This window comes from Ammospiza nelsoni, chromosome 4 (assembly GCF_027579445.1).
Source record: "Ammospiza nelsoni isolate bAmmNel1 chromosome 4, bAmmNel1.pri, whole genome shotgun sequence".
Taxonomy (NCBI): domain Eukaryota; kingdom Metazoa; phylum Chordata; class Aves; order Passeriformes; family Passerellidae; genus Ammospiza; species Ammospiza nelsoni.
Window position 1 is genome coordinate 60,669,891 of NC_080636.1, and position 14,554 is coordinate 60,684,444.

Below are 14,554 nucleotides of genomic sequence, written 5' to 3' on the forward strand. Positions count from 1 at the left end.
TTCTATTATTTTCCTGGGAAAACCTCTTCCAGTCTTGACAATGCTTTCCATGAAGAAATTTTTCCTAGTATCCAAACTAAACCTTTTATTGTGTGACTTGAGTTTGCTCTCCTCCTGTCACTTGTTACCTGGGAGAAGAGATTGACCCTCACATCACTACACCCTCTTTTCAGCCAGTTGTAGAGAGGGGTGAGGTCTGCCCTGAGCCTGCTTTTCTCCTGGCTGAACACCACCAGCTCTCAAGTCATGTGCTAAAGTGCCATTTTGGCTCAAGGTGAATTCTGCTTTTGGAAACGAAGATAAAGTAATTGTGCTGTTTGCAGCACTTCCCTAGAAGCAGTGATTCCTTCAAGGAATAGACTCATGCTTGTAGGCAGAGGACAGAGTTGGGAGGTTATGCATACACAGCACTAGCAGCTACAATATCTCTGCTGTAAGCAGACTGCTTTTTCCAACTTCTCTGCTGTTGGAAACATAGAGGGAATTTACACCATCCAGGATGTTTTTTCAGCGTGCTATAAAATAATTAGAAGATTGAGGACCAGGGACATAAATCAGTGCATAGATCTTATTTTATGTTACTTTAATTTCTGTTTCTGTTCTTGGGAATGAAGGTAGTTGAAATTCAGTTGCATCAGATGAGAAGATTGATTTATTGTTCAATTGGGGCCAATAGTGTGAACTTTACAGAGGTTTCTGTTGCAATATTGTTTCATTCAAGTGGACCAAAGCAGTTGAACTGAACTCTGGCAGTGACCTTGATCAAAGAGTTAGACTTCTCAAGAGACTTTTCTTATCGTGATCTGAATATACTGCAGGTCACTGGGGCCTGTAAACCTACTGAGAGAAAGGCAGAACAATGTCCTTGCAAGCAGCCTGTCTGTGATGTTGAACTTTTGACTTTCTGGTAGTTGTAGCTGGGGAAAAGTCGGCTTCACTATTAAGAGAGTCTTCCCTGCTCATGACCAGTTTTTGACAAATAAATGAATGTTGAAGAGATTAAGTGGAAAACTTCGATTGGAAAAAGCTGGTTTATAGCCTTTCTCTCTCCTCGGAAGTTTCATGTATGAAGAGAAAGGCGGCTGGAACTTGGAGTGCAGAAAACTGTGAATGCTTGTCCCTGCTTGTGTCTCTTTGTGAGTGTCCATAGCTTCCAGCCAGCAAAGCAGAAGTGGAGTTTGTTTTTGAAAAGGAGGCTATACTGTGCAGTTCTTTCCTGTCATTGAAGTGAAATAAGAATGAATACCTATGGCTATTGCAGCAATTTTCACAGGACTCACAAATGAGAAAAGATACCTTGTTTTTCTCTTTGCATGAAACAGCACTGTGAATAAAACACTGTGATTTTGTGTTCAATATAAACAAAAACCGTCCAAGTTTCTCATTTACCATTCTTGCAATGTTTCAGCTTAATGACGGTGGCAAGGCAGCCCAAGCACATGTGGGGATTGGTGATGTGGTTCTCACCATTGATGGCATAAGCACGGATGGCATGACTCATCTAGAAGCACAAAACAAGATCAAGGCATGTACAGGCAATTTGAACATGACTCTGCAAAGGTAAGATAGCTTCTTCTTTTTTTTGAAGAGAATTGATTATCATCCTAGGAGTGGTTTGGAGGATAAAAATGTGTAAGTGGTTTGGCCAAGTCTATGGAGTTAAATGTCAGTGATTGAAAGATATGCTGCCATAGCCTGTAATCTGTCTTGATTTACAGCATTTTAGAAAACTTATTAGATGTTAATTATGTGGCTTGACAAAGATTTTTTCCAGCTTTGTCACCTATTCTATTTCCTCTTCCTTTTGAGTTTCAGTTTTGTTTAATTAATCTGTTTAAAAGCAGGTCTTATTAATGCTTTTTTCCCTTCCCTCAAGTGACTAGGAACATTTTTTTGGGTCAAGTCCTACAGCACCATTCTTACTGGCTAACAGAATGATGGATTTAAATAGTTAACCCTTGAGCTAAATGGATCAAAATACTTCTGCTCAGAGTCTGGGAGATGTTTCCACCATGTAATTTCTACCATGTCACTAAGTAGCAGCCTCCCTTTGCTAATTGAAGTGCCTGCTGTAGAAGTAACAGCTTGGCCCAGTCTCATTACTAAACCATAGAGTTTATTGAATCTCTGCATATCTCTGGTGTAGCCTGGAGCTCCCCTGCAGGAGGGGAGCAGGGTGCTCACATATGGGTTATTGAACCTGAAGTAGAGTGAGCAGCAGCACAAGCAATAAGTTCCTCCAGTTCTCAAAAGCCTCCTAGGGCTAAATGTTTTTTGTTAGAAGACTGCTGTTCAGTGATGTGAGTGAACATATTGGAGGAGATTGGCCTGTGAATCCATCACGTAGGGAAAAGCATCTCTTCTTGTTTTCAAAGAAAACAACAGCAGTTGTAGGCCATGACTGCTGTTCAGGCCTGCCTTCAGCAGTGCAAAGTTCCTTGGTGAGTGTTGGTTGAGGTCCATACCATATCTCTTCACCAGTTACTGACTGCTTTTTGTGGCAAATTATCCTCCCCTTAATGAGAGGACTGCGTCTTTCAGCGAGTTAATCAGTATTTATTAGAATAAAAAGAGGCGACGTGGTTGCAGATCTGACAAACATCCATCTCCAGGGTGACAGTGCTTGTTCCCAGCCGTAAGTGCCATGTGTTTGAATGGTTGTGGGAGTGCTTTCTTCTGTAAGAGGCTGCAGTTCAGCACTGCTTGTTGTTTCTTGTTTTCCCCGTTGTCCTGTGCTTCTGTGCTTAGCTGCCCTGACTAAGGGATTCCCTTTGCTCAGTCTGAGGAAGGGAGTACCTTGTGGTGTGGTTCATGCCTAGGGCATCTCCCTGAGTGAAACTTGTAAAGGTGGCATTAAAAGTTTCTTGGTGAAAGACAGGTATTATACCAGCTCATTAGAAGAACTACATGTTGTATCTAGTGTGTCATTTGCTTTTCTGGCTCCCAGGGAGACGGGCAGGTCGCTCAGAAATGCACTTGCCAGGACCCACTGAGTCACAGGCAGGTGGGTTGGCCCACTTTCTCCTGTCACCATAACTGTATGGGCAGGGTTAATATTGGATATAGGACAGGCATGGCAGGCATGTCCCAGTCAGGTAATAACTTGTCTGAGGCTGCTTCTGGTTAGGTACGGAGATGAGTGGTTTGGAAATCAGATTAATCATGAGTTAGCCTGATCCCCTGCTGTTCTCAGCCTTCCCACTTAGTGTAGCATCTGACTCACCACTGTTGGCTACCTGACAGCTGAAGGCTAAGTCCGGATCAGACTAACAGTGATCAAAGAAATAGCCTTGGTCCTGGCATCTGGGGGTGTGACAGATGTGTCTTGTGGCTCTGCTGCTTTGCAGTCTCATGGTCTAAGCTGTTTTGAATTTTGCATGTATCCCAAGAAACCAAAGGTGTAGGCAGTGTTCTCCTGGTTCCTCTGCCTGTGAAAATTCCTTGCCCTGCTCTGTAACAGATCTGCTTTGGTTGTTTATTTGTTCTTTATAGCCTGGAAGAAGATGCTTCTTGGAGTCAGACTGACTCATGCTAACTGGAGATGATGGCTGCCCGTGGGAAGGGACCTTGAGAGTATAAGCAGGGTGGCAAGATAAGCCATTTTAATATCGAGTGTTCTCCATAATTATATTCTTCTGTTCCTGCCTCTTCTCTCAAAATGAAACAGAAAGAAATAAAATATTTTAAACTGTTACTCTTCACATGCAAGATTAAGGAGATACTGTCAATGTGAAGCAAAGCTGGCCTTCAAAATATGGGCTGGTGCCATAGAATAGGAAAATCTAAGACATATTTTATTTTGCTATTACTGCTTTTTATTTATCTTTCATTTTTACTTCTGAGATTTTATCTACTTTCACACAGTCTGCTGATAGTTTGGACTACAATACAAGGATGTTGAGGTTAGTTTTGAAAGAGTCCATCAGTTCTGAGATACTGCCCTGGTTTGCTGCTGCTTTAAAAGAACACAATGGTTGGATGGTTAGTGGTGTTACTTTGAGCATGTACTCCAGCACCCCAGTTTGCACAGTGGTCAGGGCATGGTGACACTTCACCTTTTAAAAGCTACAAAGGAAACTTCTGTAGTCTATGGCAAAGGCAAGAGAGGAAATTCTTTATTATCAAATTCCTTATTATAAATATTTTAACTTGATAGTTAACCTTTTTAGGTTTTCACTTGGCTTCCTCTCTTCTTCATGTGCAAAGTAGAAAAAATAAAATGAAGAGAAACTAAACAAGGGGCAAGAAGTAGCTTGTCTGAGAGGTTGGAAGGGATAGTTAAAGTACTGCCTCGGAAACCTTTACTTACAGATTTAAAGCAGTATATTTATGTAGGCAAATATGCAAGTACCCCTTGTGGAAATCCAATTTAGATGTTTTGTAACTTGTAATTTAATGTTGGCAAAATATTCGAAGGGCATATAAAAGCTTCCCTTTGTTCCATGTAAGGCAGTATCACAGCTACGTTTTTTAAACATGGAATTGTTGTATGCCCTGGAAAGGAACTGGAGGTGCAGCTGACACAATTGCAAATTGACTTTGCTTAAAGGTTGCTCAAATACCAATGGACAAAATTGTGCTTTCCCAGCCCTGTGTGCAGTAGTAGGTGCCTAACATTTGCATGTGTTGGCAAGTATTTTCAGGTGTATGTCTTTAAAATCAATATGTTCTGTAAACAAGTCCCATTGTTTAGTACAGAAGTTATATATTTTTTTCAGGTCTGAGATGAAATTTGAATGGAGGCATTTATTTGCTCATTTTTCATATTATATTGTAGGCACACACAGTTTGTGGTGATTGGGGTGGGGCTGTGTCCAGCCTCATCCCCATGGGTGCAGCTGTGAGCAGCAGGTGAGCAGCACTGACAGCAATGAGCCATGGAGTGCCCAGGGGCACTGACCCATCACCAAAGGGAACAGAGGGCACACAGGGGCATGGCATCAACAGGAGGGGTATAAAAGGCTGGCCTGAAGGACAAGAAGGGCAGATGCTTGCAGCTTTCTGAAATGGTGTGGTGTTACTCTGTATGGGCTGAAGCCTTCTGGCATTGTCTCGTGATCCTCTGTGTATCCTGGTCGTCTCAACTGCAACATTATGTGACTCATATGGAGGGTGGCTTTTTTTCTCTTTTTTTTATTTTGTAACTTGCGATTTTAGCTTCTTGATAAATCTCCTCCCCGCTCCAATTTTTGTTTCTATTCATCCCTTCCTTTCTGAGATCTTGCTCTTTTGCACCTCAATATTTCATTTTCATCTAAAGCCATTCCAGTTTCCCATGAGGACAGATGGAAACCAGATGCTTGCTTTTTGGATATATTTTCAAGTTCAGTAACTTAGCATGGACTTTTATAAATAAATCTCTAAGTTGCTGAACAGCTAAAAGCCACCACCTATTTTTAAAATATTATTTTTGGGGACTTATTCTCCAGAGATTTGCCTTAATGATTCTTTTGGAATGAGCAGGATAAGGAATTGTGGATTTCTACAGATGAATGAGATCATGATACCTGTGAAGATGGAAAGTCTTGGGTGTTGTTTTTCCTATAATGATAGGGAACATATTTATCTCTCTGTTTAGTAAAACAGATCTGCATGGGTATAGTTTGCTTTATAAAGGAATTGCTTTCACTCTGTCTATGAATTTACTAATGTAGGACAAAAGGCATTGAGATTGCTTGGCTTGGGAAGTGAAAGGAGGGTTCTGCAGGTTGTTTACTCCTCTGTTGCTATATTGCAGTGCTTCTTTGGGTGAAAAAAAAATTCTGAGTGCAGTAATTTGGCAGTGAGCAGATCCTGTGGGTCTCATTGCAGCTCTTCAGTGGAGGAACACAGCTGCTACAAAGCAATAGATGAATTTCAGTGATGGCCATGGGCTTGGTGGGTTTTTTCTCCTAAACTTTTTCAAAGCATGGGGTTGCCCAAGTGTCATAGGTGATGCTGGGGCCTCCTGGGTATTCCTGATGTCCTACAGGGCTCAGATAAATTTAGATGAGCCATGGGGCTGAGTTCTGCAGTTGATAAACTAAAAGCCATGACATTTGTTATAGCTGCCTGCCTGAGTATGAATCTTTGTAGTACTGTCCTCCCTTATCTTTTTGGGTTTTTTTTCAGGAAGCATGAAGTCTAGGCTTTTAGCTTAAGGGCAGCTGAAATTCTCATCATTTCAGATGGGGTAAGTGAGAGAAAAAAATGTTCTGGACCATTTGAATTCTAAGATCTTTTTTCAAGTTGACCAATTTGGAAAGGGTTTTCCAGCAGTAAGACGAGCTTAGTATGCTTTTTTCTTACTATTTTTTTTGCCTAATTTATAGGCTTTACTTTAGATGATGCTTAAAACTCATGTTCCAGTTCTATGAGTCATAGGTTCCTTGGGTGGGTATTTTGTTTCCCTAAACCATATATGGACGAGCTTGAGGAAAACTATGATAAGAATGCATTCTGAACTCTTATGTTTTTCTCCCAACTTTAGTCATTATCATTTCCCTTACATAGGTATTTTGACTTTAGCTTGGTTCTTCAGTGATTTGCTTTTTTAGAAAAATAGAAGCTTCATTGTCCTATGTCAGTTGAACAGAGACAATAATAATTGGTTGAAAGACACCACAACTTCCAAGTAATTTTTTCAAAATCTGAAAACTAATTTTTTTTTGCTGTAATTCTTTATGTAATACTAATTCTTATGTGAATTGTTTCAGGAATGTCAGAACTAAGTGCTGAATGATTAAGGAAATAATTTCTTTTAAATTGAGAGAGTTGAGACGCAGAAAATTTAAAAAACTGTTGAGGCAGTATGGCTTGGCATATGTATATTTGTGGTTCAAATGCTACTCAAAACGTTTGGCAACTTATTCCCCAAGGCTAGTTTGTTGCTATCAATCATTAATTCTAGTTTTCAGTGATTATGCCTCAAAATAACTAGGTGAAAAACTGTGCCTCCCAAACAGACATTCCCTTCTCTTGTTGAGCCATGTCACTAAGCTTTGAGGTGGCAGCTGTTCCAGGTAGCTCACTCAGTGGAGCCTGGTGAGACTTCAAACAATCCTGGAGAACTTTTTGTGCTGTGCATTGCAATGCAGTCAGCTGAGTTGTCTTAAATCCTTCTGGTTTATCTTGCTCTGAAATTAAGTGATATTGGGTTAAAACGTTGTCTGAAGAATTCAAAGCTGATGAATGATGCTGGGTGTTTTTTTTGATCCAAAAGTTGTTGTATAAATCTATGTGCTTGTTGGAAGCAAGGTAGGAACCTTTTGCTCCTAATTTAGGAGCTGAGCAAGTTTAGCTAGCTAAGCCATGCCTTTGGAAAGCCTGCCCACACACTAAATAAATGCAAGGGTACAGCTCTTGCTTCCAGCTGAAATTCAGAGTTGTCTTGTATGTAGCAATTTGCTGCTGGTCAGGTAGCAATTAGATGAAGCACAGAACATGCTGCAGCTAAGTGAATCCAACAAACTACAGGCTTGCTTGGAAGTTCAATGGAGAGTTGCTGGGATCAAAGTGGAAGGTTGCAGGGTAAAAAACAAGAGTTCAGTGACTTGTACAGGGTGATACCTACCCATCTGCCAGGAAAATGGGTGGGACTGAGGACAAGTTAAGCAACAGTAATAGCAGCCTTTCTCACATTGTGTACCTTAGAGTTCTGCTGGGAATCTTTAGAGCTGCAAAAGGTTTGTAAAGGCTGTGCAGTTTCTTGAGGTTACTGCTGTAAGTAGTGTAGGAACATAAATACAGTAGTAGATAAAGATGGTGGACAATGACAAGTGCCAAAGGCAGATTGCTGTTTACTGAACATCAAAATATTTCCTTTGAATTTAAGTTTAAAGATTTTTTTTCACTTTCAATTTCAGGTATATTCCCCTCTGGCCCCCATATAGTTAATACCATGTCAGGAAGTTGAAAATTAAGGAAAGGGAGGTTGAAGAACAAACATCAACACATTGGTGTTTTGTTCTTTTTTTTGTTTTCATTTTATTTTTAGTATGTTTCCCACCAGGGAAATGCAGATATCACCTCTGAGTTGCAGCAATTGCAGCCATTTTACCATTATGTTTTTGAGGTTTTGTCTGCATAACTATATAATGGTGGGTTAAACCAAGGGCAGTCAGATTAGGGGGATATTTAAAAACATCACCTTGTTTTGTGTGAAAATGAGGAGGCCATCATCAAGAAATGGTCTCTCACAACCTGACAGCTTGTAAATTCAATTTGGGATAAATTTGCAAATTCCTACCCTCATAGTCCAAGCCCTTGATGGAATAAAGGTTGGTAAGGTTGCTTGGGGGAAAGTAGCTCAGATGTTATAATCAGCAGAAGTTGATAAAAATCTGGGGATGAGATTAATTGGGGCATCGCTATTTGAACAGTAGTGAGTGATTGTGGTGGAGGTTTGCACCTGAGAGTCCCTTGTGAAAATGAAGGGAGGAAAGTTTTGGATCCTAGAAGTTCCCATCTGTTTGTAGTGGATCAGTGCTTTAACTGGTCATCTTGCTGTTTTGCCTTCTTCAGTGAGAAACATCTGTGCCATTGCTCTATACAAACTGCTGTGTGGCACAGGTGTCTGACAAATTTCTTAAAAATACTACTTGTTTTCAGACAAGGAAGTAAAGTTGGGGTTGGTTTGGGAGTTTTTTGCTTGTTTTTGTGGGAGTTTTTTTGTGTTTGTTTTAGTAATTTTGCTGACTCTATGGATGTTTGTTTAAAGCCTGAAACCATGCATATCTTTCAGATATGTTTGGATTAGCCTAAAAACAAATGCTGATCACATGTTGTTATTATATAGACTGCCTTCTTTCATTCCTATATAAGATCAATATGAAAATACTTGCCTTCCATTGTAGTTCTGATGTAGGGATGAAACCACTCTGATGTATAACGGTGCTTTTAGAAAAAAAAGATTAAATTGTTAAAGGAAAAAAATACAGTGCGAGAAATGTGGCTTTACACAAGCAGATCATTAAAAAGGTAATAGCTTTGGCTTGATGTTTAGGTGTACAGTAGTTTAGAAACCTATTTTCACTCTATTATAAAACTAAAATAAATCTGTATTCTGATTAGATTTGACACAATTGATTTCCGTTTGTGAAGGTGGGAACAGTTAAGGTTTATTCACATATATTGTTTGTGAAATGGCATAATTCAGTAGGAAGTATCTGGAAATTAAATAATCTCACTTGATTTTGGCATGTGCTAGATGGGCAGTGTGCCTCAGTATGCAAGGTGAGGATGGGCTTGCAGTGCTTTGCCTAATGGATGAAAGATAGGATAATGATAAATGACTGCTTGTGATTTAGAATAACTTGCTGAAATACCAATAGCTTTCTCCTGTCTTACAGAATTTAAAAAAAACCCCAAAACTGAGTTGAGTATTTCTGTGGACAGCAGGGAATTGCTTAATGAACTCCACATTGTTCAGTTCATATGCTCTTTGCTGCAAGCAAGAGGTAACATTTGCAAGCTGAAATTTAATACAGAAAACATCTAGGCTGAGAGAGGTTGTGACTAGCGTTCCTACGAGTCTGGCTGTTACTTAACAGCATTTTCCAGCTTGCAAACCCCTTTAAGTTAGTGTTGCTTTATATTCTGCATGTTGCACAACCTTTTCATTGCTGTAGAAGCGTGTAAGCTCAAACATCCCCACATTAAGAAGACCTTTAGTAACGTAGATGCTTCTAAGGAGTAGATTGAATCTATTTCCCAAACATTAAATATATGTACTTTAGGAAGGTAGGAACACAACTAAGCTAACTTTCATTATGAAGATCTTGAAAACCACAGGAGTTAATTTTGCTGACTACCAATATCACTGTTATTTACAATAACTGCTTAAGAGGTGCAACTTCTTACACGACAGGAAAGAAGTCTCCACTGACATTGCAGTATTAACTCAACCTTTCTGTGGCAATTATATGCCAGGTGCTTTGGACTATGCCACTCTTGTCAAGACTGTGTAAGAACAATCCCGACACTTTTTACTTGACATTATCTCTTCACACAGGAGATGCTGAAAAGCATGTTGATTTCTGGGAGTGGGGAGGAAGGGGCATTGGTTTGAGATTCAGTTTGGGTTTGTTTTAGAAAAGGGCAGAAATGGAGCTGTGGAATAGTTCAGATTTTGAAGACTGATAAGAAAGCAATGTTGTTTGCTCTTAGTGTGATTTCCTGGCTAAGTCCTGCTTTTTAGTTTTTCTGAGGAAAAGGTTCATAGCTGTGTTTCAGGAAGCTCTCTTGGTTACTGCTTTCCTCCCTTTTATAAATAATCCCCAGAGGGGAGTGTAGGTTTGTTTTTTTTCTTTAATGAGTAACAGAAAGCCGTCAGAAAAGTGATATTCTTAGGTTTTTGTTACATTTTGTTTCATTTGAAGTGATTTTAATGAAGTAATATTCTCCAGGAGGCCTTTGATGCAATTCTGGCTTTAATTTCCTTATTTTCTAATGGACTTCCGTGGTATTCATGGTGACAGTCACCAAATCCAATAAACACTGCAGCGTAATGTAGAAAAACATATTTTTGTTTCTCTAGTATTATTACCTGAGGTAGGCAGCAGCTGATTACAGCTGTTTTAAAATGCTACATTACTTGCAAAATGTCCTCCATTACTGATCTTAACTATATCAGGTGGGTTTTTATTTGTCAGAACTGATGTAGTGGTTAAGCATGGGTTTTAAATTTTTAGTTCCATTTCTGTTTTTGCAGCAGACTTGGCTGGCCTTAAATGTTTGATTTTCTAAAACTAGACATTTCCTCTTAAGCAGATAACCTTTATTTGCCTTTCACATAGTCAGATCTGATCTTACTTGAGAGCCATCGAGGCTCTGAGGGCTTCAGTACAAGAGACTAAGAAAAGTAAAGTATCATGATGATAAATCAGGGATGACTATTACCAGTCATTTTTGCTTAGTTCTTTGTGAAATAAAGTTTGTGTTCTTGTGGGAACACAAACTCCCCTCAAATATTCTCTTGTTGTTAAGAGCCCTATAGGTAGTAAAAAAAATCACTCTCTACATTTTAAAAACATTTTAGAACTGCTTCTTGCAGTTCTTTTTAGGTTTTGTTAATGATGTGGATCTGCTACATTTGATGCAGATCCTTTCAACTGTTAAACAGTATTTTCATTTTGGAGTGCACATAGGTTTCATTTCCCAAAGTGAAGTTTCCTACAACAAAATGAAACTTAAGGAAAGGTGTGCACCTGAGTGTTCCAATGAAACACTGTAGAGTTCCACAGCCCAGTATAATAGACCTGAGTTTTTCATCTTCTAATGCTGCTGTTAGTTCAGTATTAAAAGTGAAATCTAGCTTTGCCTGGTGATTGATTAGCAAAGAGCTAAAGAGCTGTGTATAAATTGGTGTGTTGTTTGTTTTTCTAATATCCCCACTGCTTCACATTTTCCGGCAGGGTGTGTTTCAGCTTGACACTGAATAGGATGTGTTCTGGACTGAACACTCAGCCTGAAAATAACAAGAGAATTAAAAGCAGTAGGGGTTGCTTTGTCTGTGTATTGTATCAGTGAACCTGTTAGTCTGGTATCCAGGCCCACTGTGGCTGCTTTCCGATGATTCAGCGTGAGGGGGGAGTGAGAACCAAACCCTGCCTCGTAACACCTGCACGGTGAGAACCTGGCTGCTTACACAGACATGTGCCTTTGATTATCATAAACACTTGTAACTAATAATTAAACTGGGGTCTTATAGGCATTGTTTCATGTATCTATCAACATAATTCTTGTCTCAGACAGGCTAGCAACATAGAGGTGTTTTTGCTGTATGTAGATGAAAAATATTTTCTCACGCTGTTTTTTTTTTTTTCCCAATTGCACTTTCCTCCAACTTTGGTGCACAGTGTATCCCCACTTTTGCCTAATTCACAGTGAGTTGTTCAGGCAGAAAGTCAGTTTACTTACTTCTGTGGACCCTCTCTGCTTTTGGGAATATGTGCACCAGATCTGAGCCTTTGTCATCTTTGTGGTTTGAGACTTGAGACAGGAAGTCTTCAGGATTCATCTGACACTTCAGTTTAGTCACAGCTGAATCCTTATTCCCCCCAGGAAAAAAAAAAAAAAAAAAGCCCTTTGTCTTTTCAGTTGCTCATGTGCACATTCTTTCATTCATGGAGGGGCAGCAGTTTCTGGCCTTGAAAGGACTTGGGCTCCCTGCTGGGGCAGGGGTGCAGAGGACATGCACCGTGAGCTCCTGACCTCATGGTGCTTCTGGTGGAGTCCTGTGCTGCAGCCTCTGCCCAAAAAGTGCTCAGAAAGGAGTTTTCTCTTCCTTCCTATGATGAGTAAGGAGGTTTGAGAGACCCTATCTCAACTTCATGAAAATTGTCAAGTGCCCTTTCAACCAGATGCATTTGTGTGGGGTTTGTGCCACAATTCTCCTCTGTATTGCACATGACCCAACACCACTGGCTGCTGCTGGAGATGTCAGAGCCTTCTTTCCCAACCCTGAGGCAACTAATCAATACAAGGGAAGTGTTCCTGCCAGTTTCAGGGAGCTCTGAGAAGAAGGAATTGGGATGTTAAGAGAAGCAGGGAAGCAATTGTCAGTAAGAACATTATGTTTCAAAGAATTAGGAGTCTTTCAAGTAAGGACAGCGTTAGCAGAAGTGGCACATCTGCAGCACAGAGATGTTAGGGTTGGATCATTGCGCTGAATGCGATCTCTTCTGCAAGGATGAAAGATGGCAAAAACTTGCCTTTCTTCCTAGTCTATGGGAATTTACCAACAAAACAACTAGCAATAAATGTGCACAGATGAAATGAAGCAAAAAAAAAAGCCATTGAAATATCTTAAGAACACTTTAGGTAATAATTTGTCCACTTAAAAATCTGGGCAGTTTTCTTCACTTGTGTAAATTTTGAAAATGGAACTCATAGATACAGTGAGGGACTTGTGCCTGCTTGAACCAGAACTGAACCTGGATTGTTTGTTTTTACTTAGTGACATCTAATTATCTTATAAATTGAATAAATTGTTCTTGTTCGTGTATATTTTATTAGTTTAGGCTTAATTACACTTGATGCTAACAGTGTTTGTTCCCCACTTTGTAAAACACTGGTGCATGTTAAGCTTTAGCTTTTTTCCAGCATTCCTGTGGCTGTTTTAGCTGAGCAGAGTTTGTCTGTTAACATGAAATCTGCAAATCATTTCAATCTCTCTTATATTTAAATTTACAACAGATTTATATGCTTTCATATTTTGGAATCTTTTATATTCTTCTTAATGCCTTAAACTTCTAAGTTTACGATGTCTGCTGAGTATTTTCTCCCACGGTTTTGGCAAGCCTCAATTTCCTCACTTTTCAAACTCTTGCCAAGACACAATTTGAATATAACTTGGAAAACCCCAACAAAACAAACAACAAAACCCCATGAAAATTTGATGTCATATTTATGTGGGTGTGGCTGATGACAAATTCTTCCAAAATAAAATAAATGTGCTGTGTGAGCGGTTATAAGCCATTGTCTGAGAGACACAAACTTTATAGAGAATCTGCGTCAGCAGCTAAGACTGGTTGGAAGCTGATGTTTTGTGTTGCTTTCTGTTTGGAATAAACTCTTCACCAAACAGTTAAATGGGTTTTCTGAGTGGCAATTATTCTGGGGGATTGCTTCTTTGGCCTAGTCTGTTGTTTCTGTTCAACCTGTGACTGATTGCTGCTCTGTAAGAGAGACCATATTGGCAAAAGGGATTGGATTATACAAGTAATGTGAGTTTCATTATGGGGGAGGGACTTTTAGTACTCAATGTGTTTTGGAGAGAAAATGACCAAACCTAGTCAGTCAGTCTTACTGTCGTATCCCTTTTAGCTCCTAAGCTTCTATGCAAAAAATGGAATGTAGTATGCATTCTTAAAATGTATTACAGAGTGTAGGAAGCCAAAGTTTTAATGAGGACAGTGACTTCAGAGGTAACTAATGCTGCTTGATTGCTAACAGATTATTTTTCCTTTACATACAAAGTCCCTCCACATGAGCAGACTATAAGTCTCAGTGACACAGGAGTCACTAAAATGCACGTACTGGGCTAAATATAATGTATAACAGGTTTTGCAAGTACCAAAATGTGTAATGTTTTCCATTCAAGGCCTCTCAAGTACTGAAATTTTTAAGTGTGCCTGCTGTCAATAATGATCTTGGAGGCGATTGACTGAAAGAGTTGCCAGTTATCTCCTTTCCAAGTCTTGTCAGGAAGGTGATGGCTGGACAAGTCAGTAATTTTCCACAACATCTTCTTTACTCATAAGTGACTGCTCCATTAACTTGATGATTAAGTGAATGCTGGACTCATATTTGTGTGTTGCATCTCTTGGAGCTGCCTATAAAGGAGCAATGTTGAATAACTTAATTATGTAGCGAGTATGGTTATGGGATTTTTGTATCTTTTGCACTTGGCTGAAGGGAGCTGTCCTGGAGAAGAAAGCTCCTAGTGCAATTTGAGCAAGTTGGAGCAAGGGCAGATGGAAGTTTCCCTTGTGGCAGGCCTGCTAGACTCAGCTGGCACAGTGCTGTGAACAGGGCCTTACATGGAACTTGTGGCAAATTCAAGTTCCACCAC

The 14,554-nt window shown here is 39.7% G+C and overlaps 1 protein-coding gene across 7 annotated transcripts in view; it reads left to right on the forward strand.

Annotated features, from left to right (window-relative positions):
* Positions 1 to 14,554, forward strand: part of PDLIM5 (PDZ and LIM domain 5) — a 139,414-nt gene that overhangs the window by 54,035 nt on the left and 70,825 nt on the right. For all 7 annotated transcript variants that reach the window (XM_059470327.1, XM_059470323.1, XM_059470330.1 and 4 more), the window contains exon 3: positions 1,409 to 1,560. In XM_059470327.1, the coding sequence (XP_059326310.1) occupies positions 1,409 to 1,560 (152 nt within the window). The remainder of the gene's footprint in view (positions 1 to 1,408; positions 1,561 to 14,554) is intronic.